Consider the following 17,482-nt stretch of genomic DNA (forward strand, 5'->3'; position numbering starts at 1 on the left):
GGGATCAAACACCAGAAACAGATTTGACCAGACGCCACCAGGATTTGGAAGAGGGAGACAGATAAGAGAGTTCGGTCCTGAGAACGGAGAGATATTGTTTCCTGGCTCTCCTGAGGGTGGACACACACTTGTTTCGGGCTTTGTGAAAGGAAATGAGATTTCCTTCCGTTGGATTTGCTTTCCAGGAGACGAAAGCAAGTTGTTTCGGGGCAATAGCCTCACCACAAGATTCCGTGTACCATGGACGGGAGGAAGGGTATGACAACAGAAGACGAGATGGGATAAATCTGTGCATGAGAGAGAGCAGTTTGCTTTGGAAGAATTCCCAGGAAGAATTTATGTCAGAGGCAGTAGAGATGGGAGACCAGTCCAGATGATTGATGGCTGCTTGAAGACCGTGCCAGTTGGCCTGAGTGAAATGCCAGACTCGTCGACGCTGAGGAGGCTCTCTGAGAATGGTCAGAGATGTCCACTTTAACAAGCACATGATCAGAAGAGCCGATTGGAGCAGAAGAAGAGCAGCAGACATTTTCAGGGAAGTTAGTCATAACCAAGTCCAGAAGAGAAGATGCTCCGTTGACTGAAATCCGGGTCGGGAAATTGACAGATTGTGTCAGTCCCAGTGAGTCACAGAAGTCCTTTGCTGAAGAGCCATGGCTGGTGAGAGAGGTACGCACACCCAGCCAACTGGCATGGTGACAGTTTAAATCACCACATATGAGGAAGAGAGAGTTGGGATGGGTAGATAGAAGTTGGTCCATATTCTCAGACAGCGAGATGTAGATGGAGTCATCACTGTTTGGTGGACGGTACAACACACATATGAACAAAAGGTGGGAGCGAAGGGGAAGCCGTAGCCAAAGGTATTCCTGGGGGTGAGGTGGAGAGAGGGCAGTGCAGGGCGAGTGAGGAAGAGAGTTTTTTATAAAGATAGCAACCCCACCTCCAGGACGAGGCTCAGGTCTATCATACCGGAGGAGGGAGTAACCTGGGAGAGATACCAAGGAATCAGAGACATCATGAAGGAGGAAAGTTTCTGTTAAGCAGATCACGTCTGGTTTGTCAGAAGCAACCTGTATGGAGAGATCAGACAAGTTTGAGCGAAGGCCCCGGATGTTTGAGGTCCATACTGTTAAGGAAGAGGAAGAGGAAGGGGGAGCATCGGATACAGAACAGGGGGCGGGGGGAGCGGTAGGGTAAGATGTGGAAGAGGAGGAAGAGGTAGGGAGAGCTGTTGAAGGTGTGTCAGAGATTACAGAATAGCTTGGAGAAAGGGAAGAATGGGGCGGACAAAAGGTTTGATGGTGATTGGGAGAGGCGCAGTGAGGTGTTATTTGATGAGGGGGAAGAGCGAGGCAGAAGGTTGAGGGAGATGAAAGTGAAAGTTGGAAGGGGGAAGAAGCGGGGAGGAGGAGGGGTGAGAGGGGAGTCTAGGAGGGGAGGAGCGAGGGAGAGTCTCGAAGGGGAGGGGTGTGGGGGGAGATTTGGAGGGGAGGGGCAAGGGGGTAGATTTAGAGGGGAGGGGTGATGGGAAATGGGATTTTGGGGTGATGGGATTTTGAAAAGTGTACGATTAATGGGAAACGAACCTTTTCTTGCAAAATGAGTTTCTTGAGACATTCGAGTCAAAAATACGTTTGAGGACGCTGGAGGGAGGATGGAGTGCTGGAGAGTTTAGGGAATGAATGAAAGATGCACTATAAGAGATGGAATTTTTTTTTGGAATGAATAGATTTGGTGAGCAAGTCGAAAGCATCCTTTTATAGAAGAAGAAGAAAAAGGTGTTATAGAATATGACAGAATACAGGTCTTCAGGGGACAGATTAGACATTTTTTAACAACGTGATCACGTGATCACAAACAATGTGGTCGAAGAACGAACGAACAAATAAGAACGAATAAACGAATAAGAACAGAAGGAAATGTTTTTTTTTTTTGTTTTTTTTGAGATTTTAAAACAAGGAAGTATGGGGTGAAAAGACCGTGAAAAACAGAGACCGGAAAGTAATTGCAGCGCGATTGGAGAACCGCTGAGACAAAAACAAAGCGTCAAGCCAAGGTCGGACACGGTAGCCAAGTACTACACTTAGGCCTCAGAATACGCGATACGAAAGACCGACGATTCTGTACACAGGTATGAAAAACCAACACCAAGAATACTATTAAAGACACCCCAATAGGTACATACACCGAGAGAAAGATACAGTTTCGACAAAAACACAATTGTGAAAAGTTACTTAACTTCTAAAGCGAGCGCGCATGGACAGCTTTGAAGAGACGAGACCTCCAATCTTGCGCATGTGCAGAGCCCAAGTTGGGCTCTTTCTGCCCGGTTGGCAAACACGACCGTGTTCTCCAAGGTGGACCTCATCCAGGGCTACCACCAGGTCCCCATCCAACCGGACGATGTCCCAAAGACAGCCGTCATCACCCCTTTCGGCCTCTTTGAGTTCCTGCGAATGCCTTTTGGGTTGAAGAATGCGGCCCAGCCGTTCCAACGGCTCATGGACAGCGTCTTGCGTGACTTACCTTTCATCTATGTCTACCTGGACGACATCCTAGTCGCGAGCGCGTCCCGGGAGGAGCACCTGCTCCACCTCCGCACGCTTTTCGAACGCCTGGGCCAGCATGGCCTGATCATCAACCCCGCAAAGTGCCGTTTCGGCGTCGCCGCCATCGACTACTTGGGGCACCGCATCACCAGGCACGGGGCCGTCCCTTTACCGGCCAAGGTGGAGGCAGTCAGGGATTTCCCGCACCCCCGCACGATCAAGGGGCTCCAGGAGTTCCTGTGCATGGTAAATTTATACCACCGCTTCGTGCCCCACGTCGCCCAGCTCCTCCGCCCCCTGCACGAGGCCCTCCGGGGCAAGCCGGGCAAAGGTGACATCGCCTGGTCGGAGCCGATGGCCGCGGCGTTTGCGGGCGCAAAGCTGGCCCTGGCCAACGCCACCATGCTGGCGCACCCGGCGCCCGATGCACCGATCACCCTCACCACCGATGCGTCGGACTATGCGGTGGGCGTGGTGCACGAGCAGTGGGTGCGTGGTGCTTGGCAGCCGCTGGCGTTTTTTAGCCGGCAGCTTCGCCCGCACGAACGCCACTATAGCACCTTCGACCGCGAGCTGCTCGGGCTCCACCTGGCGGTCCGACACTTCTGCCATCTTCTCGAGGGCCGCCCGTTCACGGCTTTCGTCGACCACAAGCCCCTTGTGTTCGCGATGGCCAAGGTCGCTGAGCCATGGTCGGCACGGCAGCAGCGTCACCTCTCTACCGTGTCCGAGTACACGACGGACATCCACCACGTCGCAGGTAAAGACAACCCGGTGGCGGGTTGCCTTTCCCGGTCCGTCGCGCACGCAGTCCACCTCGGGATCGACTATGCCCAGATGGCGGAGGACCAGACCGCCGACCCTGGCGTCCAGGCCTTGCGGACCGCCGTCACGGGCCTCCGCGTCACCGAGGTGCCGTTCGACGTTGCGGGCGCGGCCCTGCTGTGCGACGTCTCCCTCGGCCGGCCTCGCCCCATCATGCCCGCTGGCTGGCAGCGCCCGGTTTTCGACGCCATCCACGGCCTGTCCCACCCGGGCACGAAGGCCTCCCAGAAGCTCGTCGCGGCGAAGTTCGTCTGGCATGGCCTCAGGAAGGACGTCCGCGACTGGGCCAGGACGTGCCTCGCGTGCCAGCGCGCAAAGGTCCACCGCCACACCCAGGCCCCGTTGGCCCTGTTTACGGTGCCCGAACATCGGTTCGACCATGTCCACGTCGACTTGGTGGGACCTCTGCCCCCCTCGCGGGGGTTCACCCACCTCCTCACCATGGTGGACCGCACCACACGGTGGCCGGATGCCGTGCCATTGGCGGCGACGTCTGTGGCTGATGTGGCGCAAGCCATCATCGCCACTTGGGTTGCCCGGTCCGGTGCCCCCTCGGACATCTCGTCCGACCGCGGCCCTCAGTTCACCTCGGAGCTCTGGGGCGCGGTGGCGCAAGGGCTCAGCGTCAAACTGCACCGCACCACGGCCTACCACCCCCAGGCCAATGGCCTGTGCGAGCGCTTCCATCGCTCGATGAAGGCCGCGCTCCGGGCCAGCCTCTGCGACGGCAGCTGGGCCGACAGGCTCCCATGGGTCCTGCTGGGCCTCAGGATGGCGCCCAAGGACGAACTGCGCGCGTCCTCGGCGGAGCTGGTCTTCGGGCAACCACTGCGGGTACCGGGCGAATTTATCCCCGACTCCACGGCTCCTTGGTGCGCGGCGCAACAGTGCTCCACCCTGCAGGAGACCGCCCGGAGGTTCGCCCCGGTGCCGACGGCACACCACGGTTGCCTGGCCTCCCACGTCGCCCCGGAGCTTCGCACGGCGGAGTATGTCTTCGGCCGGCACGACGCCCACCGGGCACCGCTACGGCCCCCGTACGACGGGCCCTTCCGCGTGCTGGAGACCGGGGACAAATATTTCACCGTCGACATCGGCGGTGCCCCGGATCATATCTCAGTGGACCGCCTCAAGCCGGCCCACCTCGATCTGGACCACCCCCCGCAAGCAGCTCTGTCTCCGCCTCGAGGCCGCCCCCCGGTGGTCAGACCCCCGGCACCCCCCAGCCCTGCCGTCCCCCTACCCCCCAGCCCTGCACGCATCGCCAGGGGGCGTTTCGGCCGGGTCATCCGGTTTCCCCGCAAACTCACCCTTCAGGTGCGCGAGAATTCTGGGGGGGCGCGTGTGGCGGGCACAAGGGACAATAATTCCGCGCACCAGTGGGTGGCGCGAGCGTCCAGGCGGGGAACGAAAATACATGCCCCGCCTTTCGACCGATCGGCCACGCCCGGTGGCAAGGCGTGGCCTCCGGACATATATGCGGGCTCGAAGCTTGAGCCCTCCCAGTGCTGAAGTGCGAGCTCTTAATAAAGACTCTTGTTGTATCAACGCGTTGTGGCCTACCTCTCTGGCAATCGAGTCGTGTGTGCACAGCACCACACTCATCATTTTCAGTATTTTTTTTTTTTTTACAGATTGTACGTTTTCATTCCAAGTTACGATTTCATGAGGTTTTTTTTTTTTTGATATTTTATAATTTATACTGTGTTGATTTTTAAACTTTAACAAGTGGAAATGTCTCAAGCGAATTGTGTATGTTCAAGTATCACCGTTTGCAATTCGAATTTCTGTCCGGGAAACAACAGAAAACTCTTCCATTAATTAATTCGTTCCAATTCACAGATTAATTAATCGAACGTTGCGATGGGAAATAATGTGGGAATGAACGAAAAATAAAAAAAGGACGGAAGTGACGTAACAAGGCGGAAGTGTCCGCGCACGATGGGAGACGTGAGTGAGAGGTCGTTGATGGTTTGCGTCGTTCTTTCCTTTTCGGCCGGCGTGCTAATTGGTTGGCATGGCAACAAGATGCGTCGGCGATTCCTGGATTGGCGCAAGAAGCGGCTGCAGCAGCAACTGGACGCGACGCAGAAGAAGCTCGACCTCGCCTGACCTTATAAGGAATGAAAGAACACGACCCCGCACACTCGGTGAGATTGGCTTACACTGGTGATTCATATTTCTGTTTAAATAAACGTTACTTTGACTGTATCCTGAGACGTGTTGAAGAGATGGTTCATCGTGACGAAAGAGCCGTTTGCTTGTGGTTCATGTTCACAATTATTGTCCTTCGCAGGCTCGCTCTGACCCATGGTGATTGGCTATCCCTGGCTGGTGATTGGCTAACACTGACCCCTGGTGATTGGCGTGCGTTTTCACCTGACCCATGGTGATTGGCTAGCTAGCCCTGGCTGGTGATTGGCTAACCTTGGCCTCTGGTGATTGGCTATTCCTGACCACTGGTGATTGGCATGCGTTTTCATCTGTACCCTGGTGATTGGCATGCGTTTTCACCTGACCCATGGTGATTGGCTAGCCCTGGCTGGTGATTGGCTAACCTTGGCCACTGGTGATTGGCTAACACTGACCCCTGGTGTTTGGCGTGCGTTTTCACCTGACCCATGGTGATTGGCTATCCCTGGCTGGTGATTGGCTAAACTTGGCCTCTGGTGATTGGCTATTCCTGACCACTGGTGATTGGCATGCGTTTTCACCTGACCCATGGTGATTGGCTAGACCTGTCCCCTGGTGATTGGCATGCGTTTTCACCTGACCCCTGGTGATTGGCTAGACCTGTCCCCTGGTGATTGGCATGCGTTTTCACCTGACCCATGGTGATTGGCTAGATCTGTCCCCTGGTGATTGGCATGCGTTTTCACCTGACCCCTGGTGATTGGCTAGCCCTGGTTTGTGATTGGCTAACCTTGGCCACTGGTGATTGGCCAACACTGACCCCTGGTCTTTGGCCAACACTGACCCCTGGTGATTGGCGTGCGTTTTCACCTGACCCATGGTGATTGGCTACCCCTGGCTGGTGATTGGCTAGCCCTGACCACTGGTGATTGGCATGCATTTTCACCTGACCCATGGTGATCGGCTAGCCCTGACCCTGGTGACTCATCCTGGCTCGTGATGGCTACGTACGACACGTGCATTTCATTGGGTATGCGCCATGGATGAGGCTGGATTTACCTTGTCATGTGTTCTGTTGGTATTTCATTTTGTATTGGATTTTACTCAGGGCACCTGTAAATAAAAACACTGGTTATGGAGTTACAAATGCTGTGTGTCCCTTGGCTCAAGTACGTGTGACGTTGTGTGCGGCGAGTGCTGCTGCTGCTCCATCTTATCAAACAAAAGTACTGGAGTTTACAAAGGTGAACGATATCATAAAATGATTGGTTATTGGGATTTTTGTGCTTTATCATAGTGTTTCCTCTGGTAAATGCTCAGGTAAATCCTACTTCGACTGCTCGGGAATATTGATCAACTTATTATTTAAATGGAAAAAAAAGAGGATGGGCACATATAGGATAAGGGGAAGAAAATAGGTCGGAAAGGTCAGGGACATGGCATACCGGATATCGAAGGAACGGTGGGGGTGTGGAATGCCAGATATTGAAGGAAAGGTGGGGGTGTGAAATACCGGATATTGAAGGAAAGATGGGGGTGTGGAATGCCAGATATTGAAGGAATGGTGAGGGTGTGGAATGCCAGATATTGAAGGAATGGTGAGGATGTGGAATGCCAGATATAGAAGGAAAGGTAAGGATGTGGAATGCCAGATATAGAAGGAAAGGTAAGGATGTGGAATGCCAGATATAGAAGGAAAGGTGAGGATGTGGAATGCCAGATATTGAAGGAATGGTGAGGGTGTGGAATGCCAGATATTGAAGGAATGGTGAGGGTGTGGAATGTCAGATATTGAAGGAAAGGTGAGGGTGTGGAAAACCAGATATTGAAGGAATGGTGAGGGTGTGGAATGCCAGATATTGAAGGAATGGTGAGGGTGTGGAATGTCAGATATTGAAGGAAAGGTGAGGATGTGGAATGCCAGATATTGAAGGAAAGGTGAGGGTGTGGAATGCCAGATATTGAAGGAATGGTGAGGGTGTGCATTGCCAGATATTGAAGGAATGGTGAGGGTGTGGGATGCCAGATATTGAAGGAAAGGTGAGGGTGTGGAATGCCAGATATTGAAGGAATGGTGAGGGTGTGGAATGCCAGATATTGAAGGAAAGGTGAGGGTGTGGAATGCCAGATATTGAAGGAAAGGTGAGGGTGTGGAATGCCAGATATTGAAGGAAAGGTGAGGGTGTGGAATGCCAGATATTGAAGGAAAGGTGAGGGTGTGGAATGCCAGATATTGAAGGAAAGGTGAGGGTGTGGAATGCCAGATATTGAAGGAATGGTGAAGGTGTGGAATGACAGATATTGAAGGAAAGGTGAGGGTGTGGAAAACCAGATATTGAAGGAATGGTGAGGGTGTGGAATGCCAGATATTGAAGGAATGGTGAGGGTGTGGAATGTCAGATATTGAAGGAAAGGTGAGGGTGTGGAATGTCAGATATTGAAGGAAAGGTGAGGGTGTGGAAAACCAGATATTGAAGGAATGGTGAGGGTGTGGAATGCCAGATATTGAAGGAATGGTGAGGGTGTGGAATGTCATATATTGAAGGAAAGGTGAGGATGTGGAATGCCAGATATTGAAAAAAAAGGTGAGGGTGTGGAATGTCAGATATTGAAGGAATGGTGAGGGTGTGGAATGTCAGATATTGAAGGAATGGTTAGGGTGTGGAAAACCAGATATTGAAGGAATGGTGAGGGTGTGGAATGTCAGATATTGAAGGAATGGTTAGGGTGTGGAATGCCAGATATTGAAGGGATGGTGAGGGTGTGGAATGTCAGATATTGAAGGAATGGTGAGGGTGTGGAAAACCAGATATTGAAGGAATGGTGAGGGTGTGGAATGTCAGATATTGAAGGAATGGTTAGGGTGTGGAATGCCAGATATTGAAGGGATGGTGAGGGTGTGGAAAACCAGATATTGAAGGAATGGTGAGGGTGTGGAATGCCAGATATTGAAGGAATGGTTAGGGTGTGAAATGCCAGATATTGAAGGAATGGTGAGGGTGTGGAATGCCAGATATTGAAGGAAAGGTGAGGGTGTGGAAAACCAGATATTGAAGGAATGGTGAGGGTGTGGAATGTCAGATATTGAAGGAATGGTTAGGGTGTGAAATGCCAGATATTGAAGGAATGGTGAGGGTGTGGAATGCCAGATATTGAAGGAATGGTTAGGGTGTGAAATGCCAGATATTGAAGGAATGGTGAGGATGTGGAATGCCAGATATTGAAGGAATGGTTAGGGTGTGGAATGCCAGATATTGAAGGAATGGTTAGGGTGTGAAATGCCAGATATTGAAGGGATGGTGAGGGTGTGGAATGCCAGATATTGAAGGAATGGTGAGGGTGTGGAATGTCAGATATTGAAGGAATGGTTAGGGTGTGGAATGCCAGATATTGAAGGAATGGTTAGGGTGTGGAATGTCAGATATTGAAGGAATGGTGAGGGTGTGGAATGTCAGATATTGTATATTTTGTGGGTGAAACGTGCGTTTTCACTAAATTCGGTGACAAATAATAAAATAATTAACAAAGAGACGATTACAAGTAATTGTGACGTCGATTCGAGTGGGTTCACGTCACAACCAGAGATCCGTTTACAACAGAGCAAACCAATGTCGGTTACACAGGGAGAGCCACCTGCAAGGGATCATTACAGGTAACAGAAAATTGTGGATGGGCAGGTACTTATGGGGTGGGAAGGTGGGATAGAGACATCCGTGAAGGTGCTGCAGGTGGACATGATTGGAGAGTGGTGCAGTTACACAGTTAGTCGGACCAAATGCCCTTTTTTGGTCGATTCATATTTCTTCCGTTTTCCTTTCCTTGGAGATCAACACGTGGGATGAACAGGGTGATGGATCTCAGGTATAAACCTGAACGTGCATCGGTGTGCCCCGTGCACGGTAAGTACAGAGATCGCAGGTGATCACGTGATTCAAACATGAAACGGCCTTCATGGACACTGAGGGTCACGTCCAGTATTCGGTGTAATCACGTGATAGTTCGAGCAATGCGTTCAGCACGATCACGTGGTCGTTTTATATTTATTTCGTCCCCTTGTGTGTCCCTCACCTTTCTCCACACCTGACCTCTAGAATTGCACCTGTACATGATTTGCAGGTAAAAGACAAAAGAAAAGGTGAATTTACAAATAAAGGAATATTATTTTCACTCGATTTTGCTTTTGTTCTTCGAACACATAAATATCAATTTATTATTTAATTATTTGATATTTCAGACCGTGAACTTCGCGGATGTGCCAGGGAGAAAGGAATTCCCAAAAATGGAGGAGATATTTCCTGGGTTTACGGAGGAAGAATTGCTGAAGTTTGTTTCGTCGCCGGAGGCATTATGGTTTCAGGTTGTCCGTCCGTCCGTGATAGGTTTTCGTTACCGCGATAACTTGATAACGGCTGATGGGATCTTAGTCAAACTTGGCACAGGTATGTATAATGAGGTAAAGATGGACTGACATGGTATAAAGCAAATGAACACTACTAAAATTTTCAGGAAAGAAGTTGGAGATTGAAAGAGGTGGATGTGGGGTGTTTTAACGGGGGTGGAAAAGATCAAGGTTTTGGATGGGGGAAGATAAGAGATGGTGGTGAACAACTGTTTTAAAGACCTGGGGGAGGAGTGGGATTGAAGAGAGTGAGGGAGTTTGTTCCAGAGGTGGGAGAAAAGAGGAATGAAAGAGTTGTGGTGTTATTTACTGGCAAGCAGCATGCAAGAACGCTGGTGCGGTGTTTGAAGGTCATGGGTTTTCCAGAGAGTCGGAGAGATCATTGATAAAGACCAGAAAAAGCACAGGGCCCAGAACACTGCCTTGGGGAACTCCAGCCTGAACAGGAAGGGGAGATGAGAGAATTCCATTCAGGGCCACACGTTGCCTACGACCAGAGAGGAAGTCTGCCAGCCATGCGTGGAGGTTTCCATGGATACCATAGGAGGAGAGTTTGGTGAGCAGAGCGGGGTGCCAGACCGTATCAAAGGCATGTGATATGTCAAGTGAGACTGCTCTGATTTCCTGTTTGGCATTGAGGACCTCCATCCATTGTTGAGACAGCAGAAGCAGCATGTCCAGAGTCGAATGACCTCGTCTGAAACCAAATTGATGATCAGAGATCAAGCCATTGGAGAAGAGGAAGGATTTGATATCCGAAGCGATGATTGATTTCATGACTTTGCTGATTATTGGGAGAAGGCTGATTGGTCTGTAGTTGCAAGGATCTGTTTTTGCACCTTTTTTGTGTAAAGCGGTAATGTTGGCTGATTTCCAAGCTGATGGCAGATGACCTTGTGCATAAGAGAGGGTGAAGAGAACAGAGAGAGGGTGAGATAGAGCGGAAGAGCAGGATTTTAGGACCCGTGGGCTGATGCCGTCTGGTCCAGTTACAGAATCAGAGTCGAGGATTGACAGAAACGAAGTCGAGGTTTGAAATCAGAGTCGAGGTTTTGAGAAGTTGCACGAAGAATTGTCCGTCATTAAAGCAGAATTACCAATCAATGGGAATCCTTTTAAATGTTCAATGCCAAGTCAGAAAGCAGCACGTATCAATTAGAAAGTCTTTAGTATGACTCGAATCGAGGTTTTAACTACTCGACCTTCCAGACTAGACCTCAGTCCCAGAATCGACCTCCCATTCCCAGACTCGACCTCCCAGTCCCAGACTCAATCTCCCAGTCCCAGACTCGACCTCCCAGTCCCAGACTCGACCTCCCAGTCCCAGACTCGACCTCCCAGTCCCAGACTCGACCTTCCAAACTTGACCTTCCAGACTCGACCTCCCAGACTCGACCTCCCAGACTTGACCTCCCAGACTCGACCTCCCAGTCCCAGACTCGATCCCAGTCTCGACCTCCCAGTCACAGACTCGACCTCCCAGTCCCAGACTCGACCTTCCAGACTCGACCTCCCAGACTCGACCTCCCAGACTCTAACTCCCAGTCCCAGACTCGACCTTGCAGTCAGACTCGACCTCCCAGTCACAGACTCGACCTCCCAGTCACAGACTCGACCTCTCCCAGACTCGACCCCCCAGACTCGACCTCCCAGTCCCAGACTCGTCCTCCCAGTCCCAGACTCGACCTCCCAGACTCGACCTCCCAGTCCCAGACTCGACCTCCCAGTCCCAGACTCGACCTCCCAGACTCGACCTCCCAGACTCGACCTCCCAGACTCTAACTCCCAGTCCCAGACTCGACCTTGCAGTCAGACTCGACCTCCCAGTCACAGACTCGACCTCCCAGTCACAGACTCGACCTCCCAGACTCGACCTCCCAGACTCGACCTCCCAGTCCCAGACTCGTCCTCCCAGTCCCAGACTCGGAGCGGACCCTCTAACCATTACCCCACCGAGTTTTTGTAAAAAGTCTGGTAAACACGATCCTGAAGCTTCACACTTGTCAATATTACTGAAAAATCTGATAAACCAGGAATAAAAAGAGTAATCAACCAAAAAGTTCATATTGAGTGTTTATTATTATCTCACCTGGAACATAGTTCCTGGGAACTTATGCAATGGCTCGTCTCGTTCGTCCGTAAACACTTTTTTTCTTCTTTTTTGTATACAAGATCGAGGCTCGTGAATCGTTCAATCACGTTGGTGAATCAATTACGAAAACGTTCATCACGTTTCTGAGTTAAGTTTGATGACCTGCAGGAAGAAGAAGAAGCCTTACCACTAACTTCGACCGCTTCCGGAATTGTTTTATTATTTGTGTTCAAATGTCTGGTGATTGTTTTGTATTTATTGATGCAAATGTGTACTTGTATATAACTATCATTAATCAAAAAGACTTTGGCACTAGAGAGCGACTTTTTAAAATCCCCCAAAAAAAATTTAAAAATATATATATATTTGCCTAAACCACTCCCAGGCACTCACTGATGAACCTCTGAAAGTTTGACGAAGATCCGTTCAGCCATCTGAGAAAAATGGCGACACACACACAGACCAGCATCTTATATCGTCGAGATTCTCAATTCGAAAAATCAACAAAACTCGCGAATACTTGAGGCTGAAACTCTGGTCCACGAGAGAAATCCCAGAATGATGTGCGCTCCATTATGACGTCAAAATACACCCCGGCACTGGCGTTGGCTCGAATTAGGGACGTGAGCGATGTCCCGTTTAGCAAGATTGATTGTTGTTGAGAAACAAATCAACGGACCGTGGAAAGGGAAACTGCAGCCTCGTTCTTTGGGTCCTTCCTTTGTTGTAATGAAAGCACATGCGCCTGTTATTGCTCCCGGAGGGACACATTAACTGTTTAAACGTAGTCCATCCATACTCTCACCCTCCGGGTCAGCAATGTGCGCTTTTTCAACAAAAATTCTTGTTATTAAATGTTTTCATTTATTACAGTTTTCAGTTGTTAATTTTTCCCAAATTTTCAATTTTTTTCCCCTTTTCCAATTCTTTGATTTTTTCCAAAAAAAAATCATTCATTAATTTTTTTATTTTTTAATTATTTGCTTCAATTGTTTCAATTTTCCATTATTTAATTTCTAATTATTTAATTGCCCCATTATTAAATGTCCCCATTATTTAATTTTTCATTCATTTCTTTTTTTCAATTATTTAATCATTTTGTTTCAATTGTATCAATTCTTCAATTTTCATTATTTAATTATTTAATTTCCCCATTATTAAATTTTTCATTCATTTTTTTCAATTATTCTGTTTTAATTGTTTCATATTTGTTTCAATTTTCCATCATTTGATTTCTAAATATTTAATTCCCTCATTATTTTATTGTTATTATTTAATTTCACTATTATTTTCATTTTGAGGCAGAATTTCAAGTGCTACCAATTGGCTAATATTTCAAGTTCTTCAAAACTCTATAGCGTCTGAGATACGATTTCTGAACACAAGAAAACGTGTTGACAGCTCCTGATATTGTTCCATCTGTGTCCGAATATTCCACTGAAAGGAAATTTTGCCACTCTGGCTCTACTTTACCCAGGAAACAAAGGCAAGGACAATATACATTAAATTTAGCTTCATATTTGCAAAAAACATCTGCTTTTAATGGTCCCGTGTGGTCCACAACGAAGTCGGCGCAATCATCTTTAGGTTGCCGAGCCAGGATTTGAATCGCATCCCAGCTCTAAACTGCCACCCTGGCCATGGCATTTCGCCTGAAGGATGACACATCAATGTGTGCGTCGTCCCTCTGTTGGTTTTTAACCGGAGGACCCGTCTTCCAGGCATTGGTCGTTGGAGGACATTAATGATTCCAAGCACGTGAAAAGTAGGCGAGTTATCGCCAGCACCCAGACCAAATTACCTACCCTGATTGACTACTCTGAAGGTAATGGCAAATCACCAAGCATAACCTTTGCTACCAAATTGCTTCAGTCATACAATGCATGCCCTCCAAAGAGTATGGTACAACTCACCATATAATAACACACACAAATATATATATATTATTTTGTTGTTTTTTTTTGCGGATCTCAAGCCCGTCGACGTACTAAGGGGGGTTAAACCCTTCTCGCCCTCGAGCTTCGAGTCCATGAGGCCGCTCCCCACTTTGCACTCGTGGGGGGCGGATTGCTAAGCAATTCCAGCCGCCAACCCCGTAGCAAGCGTGCGGAAGGGTCTCTGGTCAAATACCCAAATACCTTCGATACACACGCCGCCCCGAGGATGGGGGCTGAACCTCACACGAGTTACGCTGGTCTGATACGCCCGAGCGGTTTGCGTGTCACGTAACTCATGCCGTTAATTATTACTGACCCGATCGAGCGGTTTTATTTCGTGCAATGCAAGGCCAATTGGGAAAAGACTTGAACGGCCAAATGGAAGCAAAGAACACAGGTTTATTATAATTTGTACAATGATCAGAGCAAAGAGACACAGGGTACAAGCTTAACCGTCCTTAACTTAATTTCCCAGACAAGGGCCCACTCATTCACGCGGGGAAAAGGATGAAGAAGAAGGACGCGCTGAAAGCGCGGCCGTTTGTACAGATCGCCCCGGACGGCTCGTTGGGCGTTCCCCTTTGTGATGTTCGTGGCACGGGACGTCGGCCTCGGTCGTGCACGCATGGGAATCCACCCAGCGTGTCCTAAAGTCAACGAGGCAAACGTGCACATGCAGGGAGCCCAGGCACGGAGATCGTTGGAGTCTCGGGCTCCGGGAGAGATCGTCCTGCGAGAGCGCTTATAACAGGGCGGCAGAGAGCAGGGGCTGAACGCAGACTACAGAGAGAGCGATGAGAGCTTCTTTTCTTCCGGGCAGAGAGAGAGCGATCTCGGCACACAGAGAGACGTCCACCACCGAGAGACTTGACCACACTTTCTCACTTCGAGAGTTCGGGGGCAGAGAGGGAGTTCGGGGATCCAGACCGGGTTTGATAGCCCCCCCACCCCAGAGTCCCACCAGAATGTCCCAAGCACCTCCCCTGGCCGCCGTTGCTGGCCACTCCCCTTTAGCTCCCATTGGCTACCGTTGTTGGCCACTCCCCTTTAGCTCGTCCCTCGGGCCTCCGAGACCTGTCCTGGTCCTAGCACATGGCATTCCAAGCCCAATGAGGCCTACCCTGACTCACCTGCATCAACGCATACTAACACTGGGAAGGAGACTATACTTAACATTTAATAAGAAATAACTGAACTAAGCGAGGCTACATGTTGTGGTGCAACTAACTAAGAGGGGGGTTTGCCTTTATTCCAAAAACCACAACAATATATACAGTCACGTGAAAAAGTAAGTACACCCCATTTAAGTTTTGACTTTTTCAACATATTTCAACATACAGCTATTTGATCTTCATTTCAACAATATTGACAGATAAAGGTGATATTGAAGTGCGCGGCGCGGTGCTACGCGCGCGACTTGCTATCAAGGAGGAAGCGGCCAACGCGGTAAGTTTAATGTTCTTTATTAAAAGAGGTCACTGTAGCACTGGCGTGCTCCGGGCTGCGCGCCCAGTGTATATCCTGAGGCCACGCCTACCCCTCGGCGTGGCCGCCGCCCACTTGGTGCGCGGAATGATGTCACCACGCTAGTGAGCTTTCGTGTCCGCCACACGCGCCCCCCCAGAATTCCCGCGCACCTGGAGGGCCAGTTTGCGGGGCAAACGGATGACCCAGCCAATGCGCCCTCTGGCGACCTGCGGCGTCCGGGGTGCAGGGATGCCAGGTGGGATGCCCCCGGCTGTACCCGGGATGGGTGCCGGACCGGGGGGCGGCGTGCCTGCGGTGCTGGGCGGTGCCGGGGGTCCGCCCACAGGGGGGCGGCCCCGACGCGGGGGCCGAGCCACCGGCGGTGGGTGGTCCACGTCGAGGTAGGCCGGCTTGAGGCGGTCTATGGAGACACGGTCAGGAGTGCCGCCGATGTCCAGGGTGAAATGTTTCACCCCGGTCTCCAGCACGCGGAAAGGCCCGTCGTACGGGGGCCGCAGTGGTGTCCGGTGGGCGTCGTGCCGGACGAAGACGTACTCCACGGTGCGAAGCTCCGGGGCGACGTGTGTAGGAGGGTGCCCGTGGTGCGCCGTCGGCACCGGGGCGAACCTCCGGGCGGTCTCCTGCAGCGCAGAACGCTCCTGCGCCGCGGACCATGGTGCCGTGGGGTCGGGGAGGAACTCGCCCGGCACCCACAGCGGTTGTCCAAAAACCAACTCCGCCGCGGAGGCGCGCAGGTCGTCCTTGGGCGCCGTCTGGAGGCCCAGCAGGACCCAGGGGAGCCTGTCGACCCAGCCGCCGTCGCGGAGGGTGGCCCGGAGCGCGGCCTTCAAGGAGCGGTGGAAGCGTTCGCACAGGCCGTTGGCCTGGGGGTGGTAGGCCGTGGTTTGGTGCAGCTGGACCCCGAGCCCCCGCGCGACCGCCCCCCAGAGCTCCAAGGTGAACTGGGGACCGCGGTCGGACGAGATGTCCGAGGGGGCGCCGAACCGGGCGACCCAGGTGGCGATGAACGCCTGTGCGACGTCCGCTGCCGTCGTCGTCGCCAAAGGCACGGCCTCCGGCCACCGGGTGGTGCGGTCCACCATGGTGAGGACATGGGTGAAACCCCGCGAGGGGGGCAGAGGTCCCACCAGGTCCACGTGAACGTGGTCGAACCGACGTTCCGGCACCATAAACGGGGCCAAGGGGGCCTGGGTGTGTCGGTGCACCTTTGCGCACTGGCACGCGAGGCACATCCTGGTCCAGCCGCGGATGGCCTTCCGGAAGCCATGCCAGACAAACTTGTCGGCGACCAACCTCTGGGAGGCCTTCGTGCCCGGGTGGGACAGGCCGTGGATGGCGTCAAAAACCTGGCGCTGCCAGCCTGCGGGCACGATGGGGCGAGGCCGCCCGAGGGAGACGTCGCAAACGAGGGCCATGCCCGTGCCGTCGAAGGGCACCTCGGCGACGCGGAGGCCCGTGACGGCGGTCCGCAGGGCCTGGACCCCGGGGTCGGCGGCCTGGTCCCCCGCCATCCAGGCATAGTCGATGCCAAGGTGGACTGCGTGGGCGATGGCCCGGGAAAGGCAATCGGCCACCGGGTTGTCCTTTCCCGCGATGTGCCGGATGTCCGTCGTGTACTCGGACACGGCCACGAGGTGACGCTGCTGCTGGGCCGACCACGGCTTGGTGACCTTGCCCATCGCGAAAACCAGCGGCTTGTGGTCGACGAAGGCCGTGAACGCACGGCCCTCGAGCAGATGGCGGAAGTGCCTGACCGCCAGGTGAAGCCCAAGCAACTCGCGGTCGAAGGTGCTGTGACGGCGTTCGGGCGGGCGAAGCTGCCGGCTGAAGAACGCCAGCGGTTGCCAGGCACCACGCACCCATTGCTCGTACACCGCGCCCACCGCGTAGTCCGAGGCGTCGGAGGTGAGGGCAATCGGTGCATCGAGCGCCGGGTGCGCGAGCATGGTGGCGTTAGCCAAGGCGAGCTTCGCGCCCGAGAACGCCACGTCCATCTGCTTGGTCCAGGTAACGTCACCTTTGCCCGGCTCCCCTCGAAGGGCGTCGTGTAAGGGGT

The 17,482-nt window shown here is 52.1% G+C and overlaps 1 protein-coding gene and 1 long non-coding RNA gene across 2 annotated transcripts in view; one reads left to right on the plus strand and one right to left on the minus strand.

The window, feature by feature from the left end:
• The window catches only part of LOC144892443 (uncharacterized), a 474,675-nt gene that overhangs the window by 98,176 nt on the left and 359,017 nt on the right, over positions 1–17,482 (minus strand). The gene's annotated exons all lie outside the window — the stretch shown is intronic.
• MTLN (mitoregulin) lies at positions 4,717–6,657 on the plus strand. The gene is made up of 2 exons (XM_078779306.1): positions 4,717–5,527; positions 5,674–6,657. The coding sequence occupies exon 1, from the start codon at positions 5,319–5,321 to the stop codon at positions 5,487–5,489; it is 171 nt and encodes a 56-aa protein (XP_078635432.1). The 5' UTR covers positions 4,717–5,318; the 3' UTR covers positions 5,490–5,527; positions 5,674–6,657.

This window comes from Myxine glutinosa, chromosome 5 (assembly GCF_964187855.1).
Source record: "Myxine glutinosa chromosome 5, kmMyxGlut1.1, whole genome shotgun sequence".
Classification (NCBI taxonomy): domain Eukaryota; kingdom Metazoa; phylum Chordata; class Myxini; order Myxiniformes; family Myxinidae; genus Myxine; species Myxine glutinosa.

Excerpts from the sequence above, each read along its gene's own strand:
- MTLN (XM_078779306.1), top strand. The coding sequence starts at position 5,319 with ATGGGAGACGTGAGTGAGAGGTCGTTGATGGTTTGCGTCGTTCTTTCC.